The following is a 27,723-nucleotide window of genomic DNA, read 5'->3' as shown; positions in this document are numbered from 1 at the left end:
CAGAGCAGGAAAGCATTTATGTGATGCAAGGACAAAGCCATGACTGCAAGAGGTGGGACTTAAGTGACTTTTTGAGAAGTGAGACAGATGGTGCTGAGGAGATATTTTGGAGGTTGTTATTCCATTCCCTAGCGATGGTGTGAGAGAAAGAGCTTTCCCTGCAGTACTGTTGGCTTTGGATATGCAGACCAGGGTTTTGTTGGATGAGCGCAGAGGACGAATTGCTGAATATTGGTTAAGTAGAAGGTTTAGGGCTGGGGTTTTGTGGGGGGTTGTTACTATGTTGAAGGTGGGCACTAGTTGGTGGTAAATAATTAGCTGAGGGAGTTCTAACCACTGTAGTTCCTTTAGGGCAAGACAGTGATGACTTCTAAAAGTAGGAGTTATTTGCAAATTTTGCAGTTTTATTGTAACATGACTCTAGTTTGCCTATGTCTGTTTTCCTGATATGAATTAGGATTGGTGATGCATACATTAGGGTAGACAAGAGGTGGGTTTGGGCTAGGGAGATTCGTGCTTGGTCTGATAGGAACTGTTTGTGTTTGTATAAGGTTCCTAATTTTTTATGTACCTTTTTAATGGCTTGCAAGATGTGGACATTAAAGTGAAGATCTTTATCTATTTCAGCACAGAGGAGCTTAGTATGGGGGGAGGGGAGAGACTGGGGTATCATTTTTGGAGGTGACAGTGAAGGAAGGAGGTGTGGTTTTGGATTTATTGGGGGGAGTAAAAAGGAGCAATTTGGTCTTGTTGGGGTTTAAAATAAGTTGTATATCAGTAATCCATTGTTCCACTGAGCAGAAGGGATTCTTGAGTAAGCTTTTGGAGAATAGTTATGGATGGGGCTGAGCAGATTAGTGTGGAATCATTTGCATACTGTATAAGTGATGCAAGCAGGATGGAGGTATGTAGTTTGTTAGTGAAAATGGTGAATAGTAGAGGACCCAGTATTAATCCTTGAGGAACGCCTATAGTAGCTGGTAGTAGAGGTGATAGAAAACAATCAGTCAAATGGCAAGGTAACTATCAGACAGAGTTTTTGAACCAGGAAGTAACGGAGGGGGCGAAGGACATGGTGGATTAAGTGTCTAAAAGTAGGTTAAGGGAGACCATGTCAAATGCTTTAGATAGATCTAAGAATATGGCTGATACAAAGTTGTTGTTCCTTAGTTGGTTAACCTGGTTGATAAAGGAAAGAAGAGCAGTAGCTGTACTGTGGTTTGGGTGGAAGCCATGCTATGCGAGGGAGAAGAGATTATGTGAGGTTAAGGGGGGCATTACCTGGGTGTGAATACATTTCTCCAGGAGCTTGGAAAGGGGGGATAGGATAGCAATGGCCGGTAATTTGATATTTCATAGCAGTTGCTTGTGAAAGGGTATAATATATGACACTTTCCATAGTTAGGGGATGCAGGCTTCTTGTATAGAGTGGTTTATAAGAATTGAGACAGGGTAGGCTAGCGACTCTGCAGCTAATTTTAGGAAATTAGTGGGTAGACCATATGCTGTGAGAGTGGTGGGTTTTAGTTTTGAGAATTTTCTAACTGTGGAGGTTGGTACAGATGAGAGTGTAAAGGTGGGTATATTATTTTGATCTATAGTTGGGTGAATTTAGAGTTATTGTTGGATAGCTGGGTAGATGATGAGAGAATAGATTCAGTGAAGTGATGGTTAAATTGAGAAGCTATGCTGTCATTATCAGTATTGGTGTTGGGAGCTGGGATGGTAGTTTTGCAGGGTTTTAGAAGGGAACTGATAGCCTGTCAGAACTTTTGGGGGGTTTTGGAATGTTTGTTTTGGGTGTCTAGGAAGCAGTTTTGTTTATCCATTTTTTGCTTGTTTTTTCGCCCGATTCCAAAGTTGTTGATATTTTTGTTTTTCTTGGTTATTGTTATTCTTTTCCAGTTATTCTAGGCATTGTCTCTGGCTTTTAGTAAAGCTTTTATTGTCCTATTTAGCCAAGGTGCATTGTTAACTTTAGTTCTAAGTTTCCTAATGGGAGCTTGTGTATTTAGAACATTCATAAAAGCTACTGAATAACTCACCTGCCTGGTCTAATGGCAGAGTTAAGTGGGTGCTAGTCACATTGCTGTAACATAATGTTAAGAATTTGTGGATTTACCTTGTGCTCATCTCTAGTTTCCTTTAACAGTATGGGTTTGGGTATGTTTAGTTGTTTATGAAGGAGGAATGTGGGGCAGTGGTCACTCAGTTCATCAGGTAGGCAGCCCACATAATTTTCTTTGGGGAGATTAACTAAAATCCAATTGAGAATGGAGGTACTTTTGGATTTTTTTTGTCAACTCTGGTGGGTTCCTGGATTAATTGTGGGAATCCAAATAAGTTAATATGGTCTGAGGGAATGTTGGTTAGCCAGTCTAGGTTTAGGTCGCCTAGCAGGATGGTTTCTTGGGATATGCTGATTGTTGCTTATTGTAATATCTCTTCTATTATAGGCGAGTTATTTCCTGGAGGAATACAACTGAGGAGGATGTTAATTCTTTCTCTTTTTGAGGGACATAACGGAGTCTATTGTTTCAGCATTCTGAAATTTGGGAAGTGGAGTTTTCAGAGGAGGTTAAGTGTATTTTTAAATAAGATTACAACTCCCCCCCCCCCCCCCCACCCTTTATGGTATCTCTGTCTTGCCTTAGAATGTTATAACCTGGGGGAGAATATCTTCGTTTTGTGTGGTAGGTTTTAGCCAGGTCTCAGTAATGGTTAGTATATCTGCGGAGTAGTGGGCTATGAATGCGTGTAAGTCATGCAGTTTGTTAGATATACTTCTTGAGTTTAGGTTAATAATAAGTAGATGTGACTTCTGTGTGTGTGTGAGAATTGGGTTGCATGGACCTGGGATGGGGTGTATGTCTCCGGAGATAAGCAGGCATTTTTTGAGGAATAGTGTGAGTTTTATGACGTGAGCTATGTCTGCATGTCTTCTAGATACTGTTTGTCTATTGAGAAGTAGTGCGGTTAATGTTTTGTGTATATATAAAATAATGAGCTATTGTTAAATAGTGTGGAGCAGATTACAGATTTTGTGTGTGTGTGTGTGTGTGTGTGTGTGTGTGTGTGTGTGTGTGTGTGTGTGTGTGTGTGTGTGTGGTTATTTGTTTTGTGGAAAGTAGTGTTTAATGGTATGTTAGAGTGTATGGATGTGGCGTATGCTCGAGTAGTGAGAGTTAGTAGTAGTAGTGCTAGCATGCCTTGCATGGTCTGTGTGGGGTTAATAAACACGTTGGTTCAATTTGGTTATCATCCTTCAGCTGCTATTTGTTTATAGTTGCATCAGTGTGAGAGAATATTTGATACCATGGTATTGGTCACTGTGTGGCTTTGTTTTTTCTTTGAATGCTATTGTTTCCTTTGACTTGGAACACTTCTATATGCATAGTTCGCTGTATCCACAGCGGTTGGCAATAAAATATGTGGCTGGATAGCCTACCAGTTCAAGAGAACTTTGTGGCTCGGCAGTTGGAGGGATGCCAAGTGCAACAAATATTTCAATTTTTTTTGCTTTCCACATGGGTAATATCATTGGTAATCTTTGTACTGCAGCAAGGAGGGGGACAGGTATTGACTCATCCACATATTCTTTCCATACCCATGAGCAAAACATTGGCTTTCAGCAGTTATGTAGAGCAGATCAATGTACTGCCTCACACTTTTATATTACTGACATTATGTACATACATGATATGAACAACAATAACGTGTTGGCATGTGGACAAAGCTGTACATAGCTCTGAACACTGGTTATATTTGCATATGAAATGGTTCAATAATGATTATTGTGCAACTTTTACTAATACAGGACACAAATCTATAACAATAACATGCAAATCAAGTTCAATATATCTAGCTGCTTTATTTCTGAAATACCAGGAGACTATTTTAACAGCAATGTCTTTATGGCGATTCTAAATAAATATGTTTTTGTTGCAGAGTCAAAACAGTTGTCAGTCCATACTGTGGTGCATGACCATTTCATCTATATAACTGTAGAAAATTAACAGAGAACTACTGATTACTGAAAGGGAGAGAACAGATCTGATGTGTCCCATGCAAAAGCATACCATGGGATGCAGCTCTTCAGGACTGACTGACTTATCTGGACTACCACCAACCAAAGTGATGCTCTGTGTATAGGAGGAAATGACCTCCTCAATGCGGCAGAAAACAACATGGTATGAACAATGACTCTGTGGCCAAATTCTATCTTGGGCTGTCCAGGGACTTGTACAAAGAAAGTAGAAGGACAAAGCAGCAGAAAGGCCTGGGGAAAAAAATTATCATCTAATGGATTTTTGGCATCTCTCATGACGGATGGGGTTAGTACAGTATTCCATACCTTTTTACAAAAAAAAAAAAAAAAAATTGCAAGAATTTTACCATCAAAAGGTGTACATTCAATACACATGAACACAGGCCATCGGTATGTTATATACACCGTTTGAATTACTGAAAGGGTTGTGAAAAACTGGAAATATTAGCCGTATGTCCATAAACAATGCGAGAATGGTGTGTGATAACTCTTAAGGTGCCGGTGCAAAAACTGTTGCTGGGAAGGAGACAGCAAACTCTCTTGGGTCACAAGAAACCAGCCAGAGATACTAATTTGCATCTTAAAATTATACCAAGACTATACTGGCAGATTAGGAACTAGTGTGGCATCTGCAAGCTGGTAGGATTTGGGTAAGCATGCATGGTGAAACAGTCGTGTGATGTACCCAAGTGTTTGCAAATTAACTGAAAAACATGAAATCATTCATTCAACTTTAACATTGGGAAAATGGACTGCAGTGCTCTCTCATGTTTAGAGATTCTATGCATATGGTAGGTATTAGTAAAACAGATAAAATACAACACAACTGACAATCTGAAAACATTCACAGTGTTTAAGGTAAGTTGGTATTCGCTTGCAAGCTAACTTTTGACTAATGTGTGTCCATGATTGAAAGAAAGTCCTTCTATACTGCACAGCATACAAAGGGACAGTTTTCTAGATCTACACAATCATTGTGTACAATGTCCGCCTCCGGCATGCATCTGTCCAGGCACAAATAAAGGAAAGTTGTGTAAAATCTTACCATAACCCATAGATGTCGTCCTATTCCATGTTGCAGTATTCTATATGTGGGTTTACCCTTCATCCATTCGCGTACTGCAATGCTGCAACATTGGAATAGGACATCAACTGAATATCTGCAGATACACTGTACTACAAAGATACAAGGTCTAAACGATATGTCCTGCATGGACAGTCTCAAAGCCCTGTCACCACGCTCTACATCCTACAGAATGCCAAGAGGTGGCCTGTATCTGGCATATCATGCATTCTTGGACTCTGTACTGATGGATTTACTATGCATCAGCACATCAAATGGTATTGAAATTCTGTCTAGGGACCTAAACCTCTTAGACAATATAAACAAAACTGTTTAGAGGGACAGGTGCATCTTGCAAAGGATAACGATGCTCTGAAACAGACTCCCCACCCACATAAAGGAAAATTCATCCCTGTCCAGACTCGAGCATAATCGGGAACTATTGACAGGAAACAGAAAATTTACCCCAGGACTGCCCCTAGTGGGTCAGAATGCTTTAATTCCATGTAGGAGTCCCTACAAATTACCTACGGTATGATCCCATTTATTCTTGTTAGGGGTAATGTGCAATTTCTGACCATCAAATGGGTAAACACTGCTCTCTAACCAAATGGGCTAGGTTAATTTAAGCACAAAATGGGAAGCTGTCCATGTTTAAATTGGCCAGCAAGGGAAGCTAGCCTAGTACTTATCTGTGAACCTTTTAAGGTGGATCTCATACTGAAACGTCTTTCTGGGAGATTTAAATATGTTACACAAATGAACCTCACCTCCTCAGCTGTAAAAGCTCTGTGCCTTCTCTTTTTCATATGTTACGTGCCTGACAGTAGGAGTAATTTATAGAAGAATTTTAAACTTTGACCCCAATATCATTACGTGGAACTTACTTGGTAAACTGGTCAAACAAGGTGTCAAGAGAAAGTCAGCAACAGTCAGTAGTTGGGAGGAAAATGCAATTTAAGACTCACACTTTTTTTGGTCAGTAAAAGATAGCGTTTCAAGGATCGAGAGACACCACCACAGGGAGAATATGCTTACATGCATCAAAGGTTGGAAGATGATCACAGTACATGCGGTGGAAGAGTACTTGAGGCTATAAAGTGAAACAGCACTGTAGATCAGTATGTGTGAATGTACCTTTAAGAAGCTATCCAGGGGCTTGCACAAGAGTATAAATACTGAGCACGTGCAAGCCTGACTGCCATTTTGTAGTAAGCTGTTGAGATGTACGCATGTATGTCTGAAAGGCTTGTCTGCTAATCAGTTTCTTTATAGTTTATGATGATAATGCTATCCATCCTAATGTATTTCTATGTAATAAGGCATCTAAACGAACTACCCTGCCTGCTTGTCTTCTATGTTAGAGAGAGACAAGCGACATGGTGTAAGAAAAGGTACGTCTAAAAAGGCATGGAGTCAAAGGAAGCACGGCCAAAATGACAAGTTGCCATAAAGAGCTCCAGTTTCTTCAATTTAAGTTCGAGAGGCACCCGGTTGGGTATTGGAGGAATATATAGGACTGGATCATCCCTAATGCATATATAATTTACAGAACAGGTCAGAAATGAATTTCAGATGTTAAAACTTGGTCAAATAACTTATTTGCAAAACATGAAACGAGGCAAACAGAATGATCTAAACGATATTCAAATAAACCAATATGTCAGATAGATAAAAATATTCAAATAACCAAGGAAAATGTTTGAAATAAATCCGAATTGCATAAAAAGAATAAAATGAGAGGAAACTATCGCATTTTCACTAAACACATACTTTTCGTATTAAAGACATCCGAGTTATCAGAAGTGTATAAAGTGTTTGCATGTCTGTGCAGTATTACAGTAACGTTATTTCACAGAATGCAGCCATTTCAGAGCATATTTTGCTAAGTACACTGTTTCGAAGAGTTTACTGTGCATCTGAATATTACAAGCTCACAGAACAGTTTGTATGTATATAATTACAATGGCCATATTTTCAGTGCGTTTGTGCATACTTTGCGGGCATGGTGGATGGATTTCGAAAACCCAGTGTACTTGTGTTTGAAAATATTGCAAAGACCTGGAGAGTGTTTGAGCAAGAGTGCAACATTTTCATACGGGCTGCATTTTCTGCATTTATTCTGCTTAATTTAGCTGGGTAAGATGCCACTGAAAGGGAGAATTAATTTGTGTATGCACCTGCTATCTTTGAAGGAGAGGGGGGAAACAGTTATACTGTTATACCAGCTGAGTCAAGGGAGAACCCAGAGTGCTTAAAACATAAATTTAGAGAAATGTGTAAACCCCCAGAAGAATGTTACAATGGAAAGGCTCTTATTTTACACAAGAGAACAAAAGCCTGGTGAAAATTTGCAACATATACAACTGACTTGAGAAATATACAACTGACTTCAGAAATAAGGCTAAAACATTCAGATCTGGTGATTTAAGGGATGAGCAGACAAGACAGACTTGTGTGTGGCATTAAAGATGATGGTGCATGGAAGATTTTGCTTCATGATAGTAATTTAACTATGAATAAGGCCATTGACATTTGTCAGATATATGAGCTCACAGAAAAGCACACAAATATGCTTACAAATGAGAGATGCATGCTTCCAGTAACTTCTAGAGTTCATGTTGACAGTATGCAGCATGTGGTTAAAAGAAACAGGCCCAAGCATATGACAGCAATTGTAGCCCCTGCAGCACTCACTGGTAAACCCTATAGCTTTCCAGTAAATTCCAGAGTTCACAAAGTGTCAGTGAAGCATGAGTGAGTCAGCAAACAAAGCACGGCCCCTCATCCAGTTTCACTGCCAACTGTCATAATTGTGGTAGAAGTCATAAACCTAACAGGGAAAATGTTTAGGTATTGGTCAGCAGTGTCACAAATGCAGCAAGTGAAATCATTTCAAAAAGTTTTGTAAATCAGAAGGCCCACGTTCTTTTATTAAAAGGGAACATGTTAAGAAATTAATCAATTAGAGAGTTGCGACCCTAACTCTATGTTGATGGTGTATCAGTGTTTCATGAAACAGCCAATGCAGTAGATTTAAGGGCAAAGAATGAAGTATTTTGTATTGTTCAGATAAATGAAGACCCACAGAGCTCAAAATTGACAGGTTCCAAGTGCAATGTAATGTCAGCAGAAACATTTGCTAGAGTACATCATGGTGAAAGGCTTGACTTGGCAAAGTGTTTGAAGTTGTTAGTTATGGTGGTGGCTAAAGTCAAACTGAAGGCTCAGTAGTGCTTTCATGTTACATGAAATGTATGAAGACGTGGGAGGGACAGTGGTGTTGCACTGGAGTTGGGTTCCAATATTGGAAGGAGAGCACAGCTAAGTTGGTATAATGGAAGAATGTGGAATTTTCTTATGACCTGTACTATATACTGATTCTTACACCTTTTATGAAATTAAATTGAAAGTTTGAAGGCCGTCACTGTACAGAGGACTCACGGATGATACAAATTCAATTGAACAGAAGTGAAACTGCTCAACATGGAGTGCTTACATACGTTTAAGTGGATGGAATGTCTGGGAGGAAAAGTACAGTTTTGTACCTACCATAAATGTACATGTTCGAGTGTTCACACTGCTGCAGTCATTACACTTGGGTTATCCTGCCGTCAGGCGGCCCCGCAGTTGGCCAGAGCTCCAAAGTCTTGGTCCGGCATCAGTTGTTATCGCTTCTTCCTTGACGTCAGTGCGCCAGGGGTATACAAGATGCATCCAACGCCATTTTCTTCATTTTTTCTTGCCCCAGATGTCAGGTGCCCCCAAGTAGGTAGGCAATACATATTACTAATAAAAAATATACATATTAAATAAAAACAATACCTTCAGTTAAGGTTGCATAGGATAGAAAGGTATAGATAAGTCCAGCTAGTTCAGAGGGGATGGAGGGAGGGTAACCTGGACTGCAGCAGTGTGAACACTAACATCTACATTTATGGTAGGTACACAACTGTACTATGTTCATCGTGTTACACTGCTGCAGTCATTACACTTGGGTAGAATCCCAAAGCTAAAGTTGGGTGGCTGGTCTATAAAGAGTTAGGATTGGCTATGAGGCCCTGCAGAACTGCAGTGGCAAATCCTGCTCTGGATTTAGAGTAAAGAGGCAGGTGGTAATGCTTGGTAAAGGTGTGCACTGAACAAGTTGCAGCCTCCAAAATTTCCTTGGCAGGTACTCCTCTGAGAAAGGCTGTTGAAGTGGCTGTTGCCCTGGTGGAATGTGGCCTAATGTTATTTGGGACTGATTTTCCATGCTGTGTGTAGCAGTAACGTATACAGTGTCCTATCCATTTGGATATAGTCTGCTTTGAGATGGCCTTGCCCTGTGATCCAGCAGCATATGCTACAAATAGTTGCTCAGTTTTCCTGAAAGCTTTTGTTTTGTCCAAGTAGAAGCGTAGCTGCCTGTGTATGTCGAAAGAATACAGAAGTTTCTCCCCTTTATTCTGGGGGTTTGGATAAAGTTGGCAAATGGATGGTTTGGTTAAGAGCCACACTAGATACCACTTTTGGCATAAAGGTAGGGTTTTGTCCTTAAAGAAACCCTGTCTTGATGAAAAATTATAAAAGGTTCCACTGCCATTAATGCCTGTAGCTCTGAGACTCTTCGTGCTGAAGTTACTGCCAGGAGCAGAGCTGTTTTCCATGATAATTTTAGATCGGCTATATCGGCTGGCTCAAGAGGTGGCAGGGTTAGTTGTTCCAAAACGAAATTGAGGTCCCAAGTTGGTGTTGGTGTTCACCGGGGCAGTCTTATGTTTTTAGCCCCTCTGTGGTACTGCTTTAGCAAGGGATGAGAGAATAAAGGAGGATCCGTGTTGTAATGTGCTGAAATGGCAGAGGCGTGGATCTTAACTGATGAGAAGGATAGGCCTCTGTCAAGCATCTCAGTTAAGTATTGTAAAATCTAAGGAATGTTTGGAAAGAGGGTCAAGTCTTTGAGCCTGGTTCCAGGCGCAGAATCTCTTCCATTTTTCTGAGTAAGCTTTCCTGGTGCTAGGCCTCATGGCCTCCAAAATGACATCCATAACAGCTTTAGACAGAGGTGTTGCCTGTTTGACTAATGAATCTGCCATGCAACCAGGTTTAGGGTTTTGAGCTGACCGTGCAGGATCTGATTGTTTTATTGAGTCAGGAGGTGTGGAATTTGAGGCAAAATCCATGGTGGGCCTTGAGCTAAGTTCCTTAAGATAGGGTACCAGTGCTGGTTTGGCTAGTCTGGAGCAATCAGGATCACCTGTGGTTTTTCTTGTCTGGCTTTTAGGAGTACCTTTGAAAGGAGAGGCAGTGGCGGGAAGGCATAAACTTTTAGGTTTTTCCAGCTGAACAAAAGAGCATCCACTTTCCATGCTTGCTTGTGATAAGTCCTTGTGCAGAATTTTTGTAGTTGGCAATTCAGTGGGGAGGCAAAAAGATGTCTGGGCATCCCAATTTTTGTGTTAGCATGCTGAAGATTTGTGGATTCAATTTCCATTTGTGAGGGTCCATGATATTTCTGCTTAGTCTGCCAGAGTATTTTTCTTTCCTGGCAGGAACTGTGCTTGCAGGTGAACTTGATACGTTAGAGCTGTGTTCCACAAGGTCATGGCTTGCCTGCATAGGGGATAAGAATGACTGCCCCCTTGCTTGTTTATGTACTACATTACTGTGGTGCTGTCTGTCTTTAACAATAATTATCCTGGATGCAGAAGGTCCTTGAAAGCTGTTAGGGCATTTTGAACAGCCAACATCTCTTTTTGATTGATGTGAAGATGCATCTGGTCTGTGGTCCACTTGCCCTGAATGCATTTTCCTGCCATGTGTGCTCCCCAGGCGTAATCCGAAGCATCTGTTAGAGTCTGCCTGGCTGTGGGTAGGGTAAAAGGCTGACCCTTGCTTAGGTGACATGCCTGTGCCCACCATCGAAAATCATGTTGTAGACAGGGAATCATTGGTATTCCTGCTTCTAAACTGTGTGTGTGTTGAGTCCAAACACTTTTTAGGTACCACTGTAATTTCCTCATATGCAGTCTGGCATATGGTATTAGTAGTATGCAGGATGCCATGAATCAAAAGGCCTGCAGAATTTTTCTTGCAGGGAGATGGGACTTTTTTGCCAGTAGTTGAAAATATTGAGTTAGCTGAACTTGTTTGTCTGACGTGAGGTAAGCCATTTCGGCCACTGTACTTAAGCTGGCAACCAGGAATATAATGTGTTGTGAGAGCACTAGTTTTGACTTCTTTTCGTTTACTGTGTACCCTAGAGAAATTAGCAACCTTTTTACAAACGCCAGATGCTGTACAAGAATGTCCTTTGTCTCTGCTTGAATGAGGCAGTCGTCCAGGTATGGCTATATTTGAATTCCTTTTTGTCTGCAAAATGCAATTACTGGTGCCAGGCAGTTTGTGAAGACCCTGGGCACAGTAGATAAGCCAAAGGGCAGTGCAGAGAATTGGTAGTGCATTGTACCAGCTTTGAATCTGAGGTATCTTCTGCAATTTTGTCTGATAGGGACATACAGGTAAGCCTCTGAGGTCCAGAGTAACAAGACAAGCCTTCTTGCCCAGCATGGGCAGAAGCTGCTGTAATGTCAACATTTTGAATTTCGGAATATCCAGGTAAGTATTTAGAATTGAAAGGTCTAGTACGGGCCTCCAGGCCTTATCCTTTCTGGGGACCAAGAAGAGTCTTGAGTACAATCCTTGTCCTTGTTCCTGTTTTGGTACTTTTTGAACAGCTCATGTCCATGAGGGCTGAAATTTGTTTTTGTGCCTCTGCCCATTGATTTTGTGGCAGGTCTGGCATTCCTTTTAGCCTTGGTAAAGTATGAAAATGGAACCTGTAACCGTGATGCACAATATTCAGAACCCATTTGTCTTGGGTGATTGTTTGCCAGTTTTGAGAAAAAAGTGCTAGTTTTCCCCCTAAGGGGGCTTCCAAAAGGTAAGTGCTTGGCGTATGAAGGGGAAAGTCATTGTAACTGTTTCCTGTAAGGTTGAGACTTGTCCTCGCCTCCTTTTGGGGTTGAGGTGCCCCACTGTCGTTGTCTCTGTTTGAGCCTTGGGGTTGAGATCTGCCTCTTGGGCGTCTGTATCTGCCTCTCTGTGGCCTGTCTGACACTGGAAAGGACCAATTCTTTGTTGGCCATTTTTTGCTAAATCAAGGTGGCTGTACCTGTAAGAAATCCTTGACTGTTTGCTTAGATTTAGCTTTATCCACCATTTTCTTTAACACCTCTTCTACCTTAACACCAAACAAGGTATCATGCTGTGAAGGAGCATCCAATAATTTTGCCTTAACATGATCAGGTAAACTCTGTTCTTTTAACCAAGCACGTCTTTGAATCACAGAACCTGTAACTGCGGCTCTACAAGAGGCCTCTAAAGAATCAAAACCACATTGTAGAGTATGTTTTCCCACCTGTTCAACTGCATGCAATAAATCCTGCATTTCTCTACAATCAGGAGCTTCTGAGGTTGCAAGCATTTTCTGTTTTAACTGAGCCATTAAATATTGTTGGTACTTAAGCATGTGAAACAGGCAATTTAAAGCTCTTACTGCTAAAGTTGCAGAAGTGTATACTTTCTTCCCCCATCTATCCAAAGCTCTGGAATCTCTGTCAGAGGGTACTGGATTTTTTGCAATGGAAGCCTTAACCCCTTTTGGACCCTGGGAAATAGTTTCTGGATCAGCAGAAGGGTTTTTATAAAGAAACTTGCGAGAGTCAGGGAATCTATAATATCTATCTGGCTTGGCTGGTGCAGGGGGACTGGATTTTTTGCAATGGAAGCCTTAACCCCTTTTGGACCCTGGGAAATAGTTTCTGGATCAGCAGAAGGGTTTTTATAAAGAAACTTGCGAGAGTCAGGGAATCTATAATATCTATCTGGCTTGGCTGGTGCAGGGGGCAAAGAATGAGGAGATAAGCTGGATTCAGAGAACACATTATCCACAATATCTAACACAGGCAGAATAGCCAGGGGCCTGTGCTGAGGCAATAAAAGGAAATCCCTTGTATTCTGAGTAATCCTGACTTTCCCAATGGAAATGCTCCCTCATGGTATGTAAAGTTTCCCCAAAAGAATAATCCTCAGGAGGAGAGGCTGAAGGGATAGATTCTTCAACATCAGAGTCCTCATAGGGGGGTAGAGAGCATTCCTGGTCTGAAGAGGAATCCGAGGAATCATAGTTTGTATCCTGCCTAGGCCTTTTTTCAGGAGGGGGATGGGAAACTCTGATTAGAGTAATGAGGTCTTCGGACATTTTAAGCATCTGTTTCTTAGGCATGGAGGACTGTTGAGGAGAATGCTGTACTTGTTTCTTTGTCTTTAATGGTACTTTTGTCTTGGCTGTTGTTTTAATGGTAAGTTGTGTAGGTCTGAAAACACCCTCAGAAGCCGATGCCTGCTCAGCGGCTCTGGACCCATCTGATGGATTAGTTTCTGTAGGCCCAATACCTTGAGTTTCCAGAGGCCTAGCTGTCTCCACGTGGGAGTTGGAAGCGGCCTGTGGCTCTGAGATTGCAGGTGTCAGGGGCTGCAAAAGCGCCTGAGAACCGGCGATTGGCCTAGAAGAGGTTTCGTCGTCTGTTTTGGACCTTGGATGCCTGTCTTTATCCTTGTCCTTTCGTTTTTTGGTATTCCGGTCGTCGGTTGATCCGACTGCATAGTATAATTGAACCTTCGGCCAAAGTAGTGCAAAGCAAAATCAAAACGTCTTTTTATAGTGCGTTTGTTAAATCTAGCACAAAACCGACAACTAGTGACGTCGTGATCAGGGCCTAGGCATGGAATACAGTAAGAGTGGAAGTCCTTATGAGGTATTTGCTTCCCACAAGAAATACAATTAACTTTTTCTGACATTGGTCTGATGCAAGAAAAAAGTTTCCCCAATGGGGTACTTAGCTTTATTGAAGACTTCAGATCTGAAATTCGACTTCGAAAATCTCAGGAGTCGGCCGACCGGCACTTGCGAACTGCTTCTGCTTCGGGCACCGCGCGGCAAGAAAGACTGAAGAAAATGGCGTCTGATGCATCTTATATACCCCTGGCACACTGACGTCAGGGAAGAAGCGACAGCAACCGACGCCGGACCAAGACTTTGGAACTCTGGCCGACTGCGGGTAGCCTGCCAGCAGGATAACCCTAGAGTAATGACTGCAGCAGTGAAACACGAACATTCCAAGGGGTGACGTGCAAGCCATCTCTGGCAAAGCATCATGGTCTGTGGACCATGTCGTCCCAGACAGACAGATACTGGATCCCCTTAGAATGACACCAGAAGCTTAGCAGATTGTTGAAGTTAATCATTTTGCCCTTGTACTGCAGTATAATTCTGGGCGATGGCAAGATGCTACTCAGGGCTAGGTTCATACCTGCCTGAGCTACAAGATCGGAGAGCTCTTCCATGTCTCCCCATGTAGTCCAGAAGGGTACGTCTCAGGTTATTCACACCAACATGGACAACAACAGAGTCATATCTGTACTTGTTGTGGAGTGACCTGAGTGTGTGGAGTGGCCTGAGTGCATGGATTATGTGGTGGATCCTGGCACCCGACAGGCAGCTGACAGTGATCTTCTCCTTGTTTAGCCTGGTGAGTGGGACATCAGTGTGCCTGACTAGAGTCTTATGACTAGCGTGTTGGGTATACTGTTTTGCCTCATGGGCTGTTGTCGAGTGGCACACTGAGACGGTGGGCTGTGTGTCATTTGTGTTGTGTTGGGGGGGTGGAGGTTGATTGCATTTCTGCTTTGGAGATCTCTGTTGCTTGAGCAGATTATTACTGAGAGCCTCCGCGAATGTTTTTGTGTTTCTGTGTGTGGACTTTAGTGGTGTAGGTTTAGTGGGACTATGTGATGAGTGTGGTGTGGTGCAAGTGTTTACCTTCTCCTCATGACTGTCAAGTTCAGTCTTGGTTGGAGAGAGCATTACCTCCAGTTTGGCTAGATAAGTGCATCTCTCACAGGTTGTAGTGATGGGTGGTAGGAGGAGAGGGTTATCTAAGTACATGAGGCAATTGCTACATTGCCCGAAGATGCCCAGATTCATCAGATAGACAGGAGAGAACACTCAAAGCTGACCCTTGCACATGCCCGAAAAAAAAAACAATTTTCCTCTAGACAAGTGAGGAGAGTGAGTATAAGAGCTGTTTTTCTCTAAGCAAGTGAGGAAAGTAAGTACACAAACTGTTTTCCTCTAGGTAATGAGGAAGGTTAAGTGCTGTAGTAATTTGTAGCTTATTTAGTGCTAACAAGTTCTGCACAAGTGCTGAGCATGAATAAGCAAATTCAGTGCTAAAACCAATAATTTGTATCTGAAGTAAACTAGTTGCAGGAAAGAAAAGTGTAAATGTGGCTTTTAAATCAGAAAGTTGAGAGATAGTGGTCCACGTTCTAAAGATAGAAGGAAAAGAAATACTTATATGGTCTACTTCTAGTGACAAAACAGACAGTATGGAAGAGTAGTGACTGAGAAGGGATCTAAAATTCACTGATTCTGTCACTGAAGGAATAAAGGTCACCAAAACCAAACACTGTTTACAGACAAAGACAAATGGTCACATCAGAGATCAAAGTACAAAAAGTACAGTTTTGTACCTACCATAAATGTAGATGTTAGAGTGTCTTCACTGCTGCAGTCATTACACTTGGGTTATCCTGCTGGCAGGCCACCCGTAGCTGGCCAGAGTTCCAAAGCCCCGGTCCGACGTCAGTTGCTGTCGCCTCCTACCTGCCGTCAGGGGTACAAAAGCTGCAACCGACGCCATTTTCTTCAGTTTTTCTTGCCCCAGATGTCAGGTGCCCCCAGATATGAAGGCTGTAAAGATAAAAAATATGCCAACCAACCATTCATATAACACTATAAACATTTCCTTCTTCTAAAAGCAAATACACCACATAGGTTGTATAGAGTAGAGAAGTACAGAATAGTCCCAGCAAAGAGGGGGAATGGTGGGTGGGTAACCAGGACTGCAACAGTGAATACACTCGAACATCTACATTTATGGTAGGTACAAAACTGTACTATGTTCGGGTTTCACTGTTGCAGTCATTACACTTGGGTAGAATCCCAAAGCTGAGTAGGATGGCTGGGTCTAGATTGCATTTGGCGAGGCTAACAAGCCCTGCAGAACTGCAGTGGCAAAGCCTGCTCTGGATTTGGAGTAGAGAGGTAGGTGGTAGTGCTTGGTAAAAGTGTGCACTGAGCTCCATTTTGCAGCTTCTAAAATGTCTTTGGTTGGTACCCCTCTGTGGAAAGCTGCTGAAGTGGCTGCTGCTCTGGCAGAATGAGGACTAATGCCCTTAAGCACAGATTTGCCATGTTGTGCATAACAGAAGCAGATGCAGTGTCCTATCCATTTGGAAATTGTCTGCTTTGTAATATGCTTTCCTTGTGATCCTGCAGCATAAGCTACAAACAGTTGTTCAGTTTTTCTGAAAGCTTTTGTTTTGTTGAAGTAAAATCTTAGCTGCCTGTGTATATCCAAAGAATGAAGAAGTCTTTCCCCTTCATTCTGGGGATTTGGGTAGAAGGTAGGCAAATGCATAGTTTGGTTTAAGGCCACATTGGAGACCACTTTTGACATGAATGTTGGGTTCGTACTTAGAGAAACCCTGTCCTGGTGAAAAATGAGGAAAGGTTCCACAGCCATCAATGCCTGTAACTCAAACTCTTCTTGCTAGGAGTATAGCCGTTTTCCATGACAAGAATTTTAGGTCAGCTGTGCTGGCTGGTTCAAATGCAGGCAGTGTTAGTTTTTCTAAAACAAAATTGAGGTCCCAAGTAGGTACTGGTGCTCTCCTAGGGGGTCTTATATTCTTTGCCCCTCTGAGGTACTGCCGTAGAAGATGATGTGAAAAGATAGGAGGATCCGTATTGTAATGAGTTGAAATGGCAGAGGCATGGATTTTAATAGAAGAAAAAGATAGGCCTTTCTCCAACATCTCAGTCAGGTATTGTAAAATCTGAGGTATATTAAGGACCACAAGGTCGAGTCCTTGAGCCTGGTTCCAAGCACAGAATCTCTTCCATTTTCCCACATAAGATTTCCTAGTGCTGGGTCTCCTGGCTTCCAAAATTACATCCATAACAGCTTTAGGGAGAGGTGCAGTCTGAGTGGCTACATTATCTGCCATGCTGCCAGGTTTAAGGTTCTGAGTTGACTATGCAGAATTTGATTGTTTGCTGTGTCAGAAGATAAGGGATTTGAGGTAGAGGCCAAGGTGGCCCTTGGGACAAAATCTTTAGGATTGGGCACCAGTGCTGGCGTGGCCAGTCTGGGGCAATCAGGATCATTTTTGGCCTCTCTTGTCTGACTTTTAGAAGTACCTTGGTGAGAAGAGGCATCAGAGAAAAGGCATAGACTGTCAGGTTTTTCCAGTTGAAAAATAGAGCATCCACTTTCCATGCTTGAGAGTGATAAGTCCTTGTGCAAAATTTCTGTAATTGGTAATTGTGAGGGGATGCAAAAAGATCTATGTCTGGGCGTCCCCATCCCCTTATGTTGAACACTTGTGGGTTTAGCTTCCATTCGTGAGGATCCATGAGATTTCTGCTTAGTTCGTCTGCCAGTGTATTTTTTGTTCCTGTCCGGAATTGTACTTGCAGATGTACCTGGTAGGTCAGTGCTGTGTTCCACAAAGTCATGGCTTGTCTGCACAGGGGGTAGGAATGTGTGCCCCCTTGCTTGTTTATGTACCACATAACTGTGCTATTGTCCGTCTTTATTAATAATTGTCCTGGATGTATGAGGCCTTGAAGGCTGTCAGGGCATTCTGTACAGCTAGCATCTCTTTTTGATTGATGTGAAGATGCATTTGTTCCTTGGGCCACGTGCCCTGAACACATTTTCCTGCCATATGTGCTCCCCAGGGATAATCCGATGCATCCATTGTTATTGTCTGCCTGGCTGTAGGTAAGGTGAAAGGGCTGTCCCCTTGTTGTGGTGACAGGCCTGGGACCACCATCGAAACTCCTGTTGTAGGCAGGGAATCAAGGTTATGACTGTCTCTAGGCTGTGACAATGCAGAGTCCAAACACTTTTTAGATACCACTGTAGTTTCCTCATATGCAGTTTGGCATATGGAATTAGTAGAATGCAAGATGCCATGAAACCCAGGGCCTGCAGAATTTTTCTTGCAGGGAGCTGGATCTCTGTTGCCATCATTTGAATGTAATGAGTCAGTTGTCTTTGTTGGTCTGGCGTGAGATAAGCCATCTGGGTAAATGTACTTAAGCTTGCACCCAGGAATATTATCTCTTGAGAGGGCACTAGTTTTGATTTCTTTTCGTTTACTGTGTACCCTAGGCAAATTAGCAATCTTTTTACAAACGTCAGACGCTTTAGAAGAATGTCTTTGCTGTCTGCTTGAATAAGGCAGTCGTCCGGGTAGGGATATATTTGAATTCCTTTCTGTCTGCAAAATGCAATTACTGGTGCCAGGCATTTTGTGAAGACCCTGGGTGCAGTAGATAAGCCAAATGGCAGTGCAGAGAATTGAGAATGCATTGAGCCTGCGATAAATCTGAGGTATCTTCTGCACGATTGCCTGATTGGGACGTGCAGTTATGCCTCCTTGAAATACAAAGTAACTAGCCAAGACTCTGCCCAGCATGGGCAAGAGTTGATGTAGTGTTAACATTTTGAATTTTGGAACATCCAGGAAAGTATTTAGGATTGACAGGTCCAGTATTGGTCTCCATGCTTTGTCCTTCCTGGGTACTAGGAAAAGTCGTGAGTAAAAACCTTGGCCCTGTTCTTCTTGTGGAACTGTTTGAATAGTTCCCATATACATAAGAGCAGCAATCTGTTTTTGTGCCTCTGCCCATTGGTTTTGTGGCAAGTTTGGCATACCTTTTGGTTTTGGAAGCGTGTGGAAGTGGAACCTGTACCCTTGAGAAACTATATTCAACACCCACTGGTCTTGGGTGATCATGTGCCAATTTTTTGAAAAAAGTGTTAGCTTTCCCCCTATGGGTGCTGTCAACTGGTAAGAGCTTGGCATTTGGAGAGGGAGGTCATTGTGACCGTTTCCTGTAAGGTTGTGATTTGTCTTTCTTCCTTTGGGGGCTGAAGCACCCCATTGTTTAGATCTGTAGGAGCCTTGGGGCTGAGATCTGCCTCTTGGGTGTCTGTATCTGCCTCTTTGTGGCCTGTCTGACACTGGAAAGGACCAATTTTTTGAAGGCCAGTTTCTGCTAAATCCAGGCGGCTGAATCTGTAAGAAATTTTTCACAGTTTGCTTTGACTTTGCTTTATCCTCCATTTTCTTTAACACCACTTCTGCCTTAACACCAAACAAAGTGTCATGCTGTAGTGGAGCATCCAACAATTTCATTTTAACATGGTCAGGTAAGCTTTGTTCTTTCAACCACGCATGTCTTCGAATAACTGAGCCTGTAACTGCAGCTCTGCAAGAAGCCTCTTAAGAATCAAAACCACATTGCAGTGTATGCTTTCCCACTTGTTCAACTGCATGCAATAAATCCTGCATTTCTTTAGTGTCAGGACCTTCTATATTTGTAACCATTTTCTGCTTTAACAATGACATGAGATACTGCTGATATTTAAGCATGTGAAACTGACAGTTTAAGGCTCTCACAGCTAAGGTAGCAGAAGTGTAAACATTCCCCCCCCATCTGTCCAGAGCTCTGGAATCCCTATCTGAGGGGGCAGGATTTTTGGCAGTGGAAGCTTTAACCCCTTTAGGGCCCTGAGAAATGGTTTCTGGGTCTTGCAGCAGGGTTTTTGTAAAGACATTTATGAGAGTCAGGGACCCTGTAGTACCTGTCTGGCTTTACTAGTGCAGGGGGTAAAGAATCTAGAGACAGACTGGATTCAGAAAAAACATCAACCACCATATCAAGCACAGGGGGATAGCTAAGGGCCTGTGCGGAGGCAATAGAAGGAAATCTCCGAGCCTTTTCTTGGATTCTGAGTAATCCTGGCTCTCCCAATGGAAATGCTCCCTCATGGTATGTAGGGTTTCCCCAAAAGAGTAATCCTCAGGCGGTGAGGCTGAAGGAATGGACTCTTCAGCATCAGAGTCCTCATAGGGAGGGAGAGAATAGCTCTGGTCAGAGGAAGAGTCAGAAGAAATGGAAACCTAATCAGAGGAATCATAATAAGTGTCTTGCCTAAGCCTTTTATCAGGAGGGGGATGGGAACCCCTGATTAAAGTAATAAGGTCTTCAGCCATTTTAAGCATCTGTTTCTTTGGCATGGATGACTGTTCTGGAGAATGCTGCACTTGTTTCTTTGTCTTTAATGGAGTGTTTGACTTTGCCTTTGCTGCTGTAGTACCTTTAATTGTAAGCTGTGAAGGTCTGAAAACACCCTCAGAAGCCGGTGCCTGCTCAGCAGCTCTGGACCCATCTGAGGGTATATTTTTCATAGTCCCAATACCTTGAGTTTCCACAGGCCTCGGTGTCTCCATGTGGCTGTCGGTAGCGGCCTGTGGCTCTGAGGTAGCAGGTGTCAGGGGCTGCGAAAGCGCCTCACTGAGAACCGGCGACTGGCCTATTAGAGGCTTCGTTGGTTTTGGACCTCGGATGCCTTTTTCTTTGCTTTTTTTATACATTGTGGTAGTCGGTTGTTCCGACGGCATTATATAATTAAATCTTCGTCCAAAATAATGTAAAGCAAAATCAAACCGACATTTAATAGTGCGTTTATTGAATCTAGCACAAAACCGACAACTAGTAACGTCATGGTCAGGGCCTAGGCAAGGAATGCAGTAAGTGTGAAAGTCCTTATGAGGTATTTGCTTCCCGCAAGAAATATAATTATTAACTTTTACTGACATCGGTCTGGAGCAAGAAAAAGTTTCCCCAACGGGGTACTTAGCTTTATTGAAGACTTCGGTTCTGAAATTCAATTTTGAAAATCTCAGGAGTCGGCCGACCGGCACTTGTGAACTGCTTATGCTTCGGGCACCGCGCGGCAAGAAAGACTGAAGAAAATGACGTCAGTTGCAGCTTTTGCACCCCTGGCGCACTGACGTCAGGGAGGAGGCGACAGCAACAGACGCTGGACCGGGGCTTTGGAACTCGGGCCGGCTACGGATCACCTGCCAGCAGGATAGCCCAAGTGTAATGACTGCAACAGTGAAACACGAACATCCAAAGGCCACTTTATTTTAGTTTTTGGTGTTGTACAGCTTCGAATTGATGAATTTAATGTGCTCAGCAGCATAATCATAATGCTTTCATGACAATACAGGCAATGCAATTATGCCCCTGCAGTGCATGCAGGGACACAAGATAAATGCAAGATTTGCAGGAACAACTACAGTAATATTAAGGCATGTCTGACCGTTCACATCAGTATGGGGACAAACGAATACACAACACTGCTGACTAACATTTCCAAGCTGAATTTTGTAGTTGCTACTAGTGTTGTACACAGCACCCATTCCAAATAACTTCAAAGAGCGAGATAAGTTTTCTCTTATTCTGCTCCATCAATTTCTAAGGTGCTCTAATAAATTTTCTCGTCTATCACTGCACAAATTTAATCAACCTAACAATTCTAAGAGACAACTACATCTGTTTTTATCTATGATTTGGTGACTAAGAATACTGTGATTCTGGGTAGCTATTAATGCAGTTGCTATAGTCCAACATGTTTTGTTCGTTAATCCTCAGAAAGAAATCTGGATTCAGGGCCTACATTCATAAAAGGTATACTACTATTACTGGCAAATTGGTAAACAAAAAGCATAGTCATGTTTGAGGAAAAACGACTTTGCAAGCTTTCTTTGAAAGAACAAAACCTCGTACCTGTGTATCAGCACGTTCAATTGCCATGCATTTGTCGTTAACTATTACATCAGTCTCTTGGCTTCTGGGTGTCTCCATTCGACAGCTGCAAAGTGGCAGTTCCTGAAGACCATCAAGTTCAGCTGGTTCAGCGTCATTTGTAAGTTCTGCAACAAAAAAACAATGCATTAAAGAATACAATCTCTCAAAAAGCACTCAAAGAGTGGGAGAATCACTTTAATACGCGAAAACCTTTAACTCCCTGTCAGCCTAAATATTCCAGCATTGCAAAATTCATCCAAGGTAATGGAATACAGCTCTTGTAATAGCACACTTCTCAAGGCAATGGTTGACCAGTATCACAACATAAAATCATTACTATTCATGCTATCTTCTGTTCTTCCAGCCAATAATAGTAAAGCATGTATACAAGCAAAGGTTACACCAGTAACAAATGCAAAGCAGGAGCTCATAAATGCCCTGGATCAACTAATCCTTAGTCTCACCAGAGGCTCCAATATCCTAGACCTGGCCATTACCAACATGAGAAATCTATGTTCCACACCTATGGTCAACCCCCTCGTTGGTCTGGTCTGACCATAAGCTAATCACCCTTGACATCCACATCCAACCCCCACCCCCCAGTAAGGAAACCACCGTAAAACAACTTCTCCAAAGCCAACTTCATGCTACTCAAGTCAGAAGTGACAAACGTCATGGCACCCATACAGATGGGAACTGAAAGTCCGATTGCTGAATCCTACACTAAGGCACTGTACGAGCACATCCACTTGTGCATGAATCATGCCACCCCCAATAGAACCAAGACGCTCTCCAACATAAAAAGGAAGCCAATCTGGTGGTCCCTTGCCATAAACAAACTTTACAACAAAAGGAAGGAACTGTTGCAGAAAAGAGGAAAATACCTCTCTTACCAGCCTCAGTAAGAAGCTGAGATCCCTCAAAATCCTCCAAAGCTAGTTACGAAAATAAAATTGCCAAAGATTCCTAAGACAACCACAATGCATTCTACAGCTATGTCAAGAGTCTAAATGGCAATGCTCAGATAGTACAGTTGTGTCCACTTAACATAAATGTAGATGTTCGAGTTTATTCACTGTTGCAGTCATCACACTTGGGTTATCTGCCTGCAGGTAGCCCTCTGTCGGCCCGAGTACCAGAGTCTTGGGATTTCTCTGTTGGATGCTGTCGCCTCTTCCATGACGTCAAGTCGTTAGGGGTATAAAAAATGCAGCAGACGCCATTTCATCAGTTTTTCTTGCCCCAGAAGTCAGGAGCCCCCAAAACAGGAAGCAATTACATGGTTTGGAACACCTCCAGTAAAAAGTAAATACCATAGACATAAGATATGGCCAAAAAGAGGATAGGTAGAAAGCATACAATAGTCAGAGGGCTGGAGGGAGGGTAACCAGGACTGCAACCGTGAATACACTCTAACATCTACATTTATGTTAAGTGTGCACTACTGTACTATGTTCTTCATGTTTCACTGTTGCAGTCATCACATTTAGGTTGATTCCCAAAGCTGAGGAAGGGTGGAGGCAGTCAAGTAACAGTAGGGCTGGCTAGCAGGCCTTTTAAGACTACTGTGGCAAATCCAGCTCTGAATTTAGAAAAGACAGACAAGTGGTAATGTTTGGTGAAGGTATGTACAGAACTCAGGTTGCAGCTTCCAGGATGTCCCTGGTAGGGACTCCCCTGTGAAATGCTGCAGAGATTGAGGCAGCCCTAGTGGAATGAGTTCTGATCCCTTGTGGGGTAGGTTTTCCATGGTGTTTGTAGCTGAAATGGATGCAGTGTGCTATCCACTTAGAAATAGTTTGCTTTGAAACGGCCTTGCCCTCTGCCCCTGTAGCAAAAGCTGACTAGCAGCTGGTCAAGATTTTCTGAAAGGCTTAGCCCTATCAAGGGAGAACCTGAGTTGTCTGTGTATGTCTAAAGAGTGCAGGATCCTTTCCCCTTTATTCTGAGGATTATGGAAAAAGGTTGGTAAATGGATGGATTGGTTTAGAGCCACACTGGATACCACCTTGGGCATAAAAGATGGGTTAGTCCTGAGGGAAATCCTGTCAGTGTGGAAAATAATGAAGGGTTCCACAAAAGAGAGGTGGCTCAGTATTATAATGAGCTGAGATGGCCAAGGCATGAATCTTAATAGAAGAGAAGGATAAGCCTTTCTGGAGCAGCTCTGCTAGGTAATCTAGGATTTGAGATAAAGTGGGCACGGCTGTGTCCTTTCCTTGAGACTGGCTCCAAGAACAGTATATTTTCCATTTTTCTGAATAGGATTTCCTAGTACTAGGCCTTCTAGCCTCAAGGATGAAGTCTAGCACCCATTTGCTGAGGGTTGCTGGCGGTGTATTCAGGGAATAAACCAGGCTGCTAGGTTTAGGGTTTGCAGCTGAGGATGCAAAATCTGTCTGATGTAGGTGCCAGGGTGGCACTGCTGCCAGACTGTGTAGGAGTGGGTACCAGTGCTGGCAGGGCCAGTCCGGTGCAATAAGGATTGTCCTTGGTTTGTCCTGTTTGATCTTGAGTAGTACTTTTGAGAGGAGGGGGCAGAGGGGGAAAGGCATAAATTGAGATGTTTTCCCATGTAAAGGATAGGGCATCCACTTTCCATGCTTGGCGGTGGGGAGTTCTGGTGTAAGATTTGCTCAAATGATGGTTTTTAGAGGGAGGCAAAGTAGTCCACCTCTGGTGTCCCCCCACCTGTGGGTTGGAAGCTTGAATGAGGTGGGTTCCAGTATCCACTCATGTGGGTCCAGTAAATTTCTGCTTAAGTTGTCTGCCAGTGAATTTTGTTTGCCTGGCAGGAATTGAACTTGCAGGTGCACTTGGTTGCTCGAGGCTGTGTTCCACAGGGCCATGGTTAACCTGCAGAGTGGGTAGGAATGAGTTCACCCATGCTTGCTTTATCAAGAGTTGTCCTGGAAGGATAAGGTATTTGAAGGCTGTCAGAGCATTCGGTACAGCTAACATTTCTTTTTGACCGATATGTGGGTGAATTTGTCCTGGGCTCCATTTGCCTTGAATGCATTTGCAAGCCATGTGAGTCCCCCATGCATAGTCTGATGCATCTGTTGTCAGGGTTTGGGAGGTGAGGAGTTGAGTGAAAGGGAGTCCCTTGTTGTGGTTGCAAGCCTCTGTCCACCAAAGGAACTCTGCCCTTAGACAAGGAATGATAGAAATAATTGTTTCCAGGTCCTGGGAATGTTTGCACCAGAGACTTCTGAAATACCACTGAAGTTTCCTCATATGCAGTCTTGCATATGGAATTAGTAGAATGCATGAGGCCAAGAACCTTAGGACTTGCAGTATTTTTCTTGCAGATAGCTGGGTTCTGGTGGCCATTAGTTTTAAGTAGTTTGTCAAATAAACCTGCTTTTCTGGAGTAAGGAATGCCATCTGGGAAGTTGTGTTCAAGCTTGTACCCAGGAATACAATCTTTTGGCTGGGCACCAGATGCAATTTCTTTTCATTGATGGTGTACCCCAGAGAAGTTAGAAGTCTCTCTACAAATGCCAGGTGCTGAAGTAACAATTCCTGACGGTCTGCCTGAATCAGGCAATCTTCCAAGTATGGATAAATTAGAATTTTTCTCTGCCTGCACTTTGTGAATACCCTGGGCACAGTAGATAAGCCAAAGGGAAGTGCAGAGAACTGATGGTGCATAGAGCCTGTCCTGGAACATAGATATTTCCTGCAAGATTCCCTTATGGGGATGTGCAGATAAGCTTCTTCTAGGTCTAGGGTGACTAACCAGGAGTTGGCTAGCATAGAAAGCAGCTGTTGTAGTATAAGCATTTTAAATTTTGGGACCACCAGAAAGGCATTGAGAATGGACAGGTCCAGGATAGGGAGCCAAGAGCTCTCTTGTCTGGGCACCAGGAGCAGTCTGGAGAAGAAACCCTGTTCTCTCTGCTCTATTGGGACAGGTTGAATAGCCCTGATACTGAGAAGGAAAAGTACTTGCTTTTTGAGCCTCTGCCCACTGGTTTGGAGGAAGGTCTGGCAACCAGATTGGGTTGGCAGCGAGTGGAAGTAGAATCTGTATCCCTGGGATACAATGTTTAGGACCCATCGGTCCTGGGTAATGGACAACCAGTTTTTTGCATGCAGGACGAGTTTTCCTCCTAGGGGTGCAAGTACTTGGGCATGGCTGGGAAAGATGATAGACAAGTTATTGTGAATTAGTTTTCCCTACGGGGGTGGCTTGCCACTCCCTATTTTTGAGGGGGGAGCACTCCATTGTTTAGATCTCTGTGTACCCTGAGACTGTAACCTTGGTGGTCTGTTGCCCCTGGGTTTGGGCTGAGAAGACCAGGTAGGGACTGGAAAGGACCAGTTTTTTGAAGGCCAATGCCTACTGAATCTAGGTGGTTGTACCTGTAAGAAATCTAACAGTTTGCATAGACTTCACTTTTTCCTCCATCTTTTTAAGAACCTCTTCTGCTTTTGTGCCAAACAAACGTTCCTGGTTTAATGGAGCATCTATTAATTTTGATTTGACATGGTCTGGCAAGATTTGTTCCTTCAACCAGGCATGCCTTCTCAGTACACACCCAGTGACAGCAGCCCTGCAAGATGCTTCTAAGGCATCAAAATCACACTGCAAAATATGTTTACTGACTTGGTTTGCAGAATGCATTAACTCTCGTAAATCTTTATTTTCTGCAAAATCTGGAAGCAACAACATTTTTTATTAAGTTCCATAATATGCTGCTGGTACTTCAACATGTGAAACTGGCAATTTAAAGCCCTGATGGCAAGAGTTGCAGAGGTATATACCTTCTTGCCCTATCTGTCTAAAGCCCTCGAATCCCTGTCCGAAGGGGTAGGATTTTTGGCTGTAGTAGCCTTAATACCTTTAGGTCCCTTTGAAATAGTCTCTGGATCCGCAGTGGGATTTTTAAAGAGAAATTTGTGAGAGTCAGGTACCCTGTAGTATCTGTCAGGCTTTTTAGGAGATGGTGGTAAAGTATCAGGACTAAGACTGGATTCCATGAAAATATCTACAATACATCCATGACAAGGAGTATAGCTAGAGGCCTATGCTGAGGCAAGTCTAAAAATTCTCGTTTCTTTTTGGACTGTGGGTAGCCCTGGCATTCCCAGTGGAAACACTCTCTTAAGGTATGCAAGGTTTCACCGAAAGAAAAGGCCTCTGGAGGGGAGGCAAAGGGAATGGAATCCTCTGCATCTCAATCCTCATAGATAGATAAGGGTATGTCCTAGTAATCATTTATTTAGGTATTTATTTTACATTTGTTGACCGGGAGAGTCTAACTGGATTTATGTCCATTTTCAGTAGGGTCCCAGGGAGATAAGCTCCAAGAGATTACTAGACTACTAACATACAGGTACTAGCTGTTATACAGTTAAATACTACAAATTTTAAACAGTTCAGGAATCTTCACAGTTTATACAAAAACATGTTACAAGCATTAGATAAGATATTTTACACTTTATGTACAAGACTTCATTAGTAACTAGAAAGTAATTGTTAACAAATGCATACTTCAAGTTTCAACAGTTCAGCAATGCTCACAGTTTAAATAATACTTGTTGCCTGCCTTAGGTAGGATGCTTTAGAATTATATGCAGAAGAATTTAACTAGGTATTTTAAATTATCTCTATTAGGATAAGATATGCTTTGCCAAGGGTAGGCCTTGATCTAAAAAGACACTGATAGAGCAGGAATTAGGTCTTAAGAGAGGGTATTTGGGATATAGTATGAGATTAGTCTGGATTTGTACAGGGACATAACCAATGGGTTTTAAGATAGAGTTTCAGATTGTGTTTAAAAAGTGTAAATGAAGACAGTGATGTAAGTTCATGGGGGAGTT

General features: G+C 42.7%; 1 protein-coding gene across 1 annotated transcript in view; it reads right to left on the bottom strand.

Moving 5' to 3' along the window:
• EHMT1 (euchromatic histone lysine methyltransferase 1) overlaps window positions 1–27,723 on the bottom strand; it is a 1,716,251-nt gene that overhangs the window by 1,162,968 nt on the left and 525,560 nt on the right. The window contains exon 10 of the mRNA XM_044058169.1: window positions 21,874–22,019. Within this exon, the coding sequence (XP_043914104.1) occupies window positions 21,874–22,019 (146 nt within the window). The remainder of the gene's footprint in view (window positions 1–21,873; window positions 22,020–27,723) is intronic.

This window comes from Protopterus annectens, chromosome 16.part0, assembly GCF_019279795.1.
Source record: "Protopterus annectens isolate FY-2018-M chromosome 16.part0, PAN1.0, whole genome shotgun sequence".
Lineage (NCBI taxonomy): Eukaryota > Metazoa > Chordata > Ceratodontiformes > Protopteridae > Protopterus > Protopterus annectens.
This window is presented reverse-complemented; position numbering and strand designations above follow the sequence as displayed.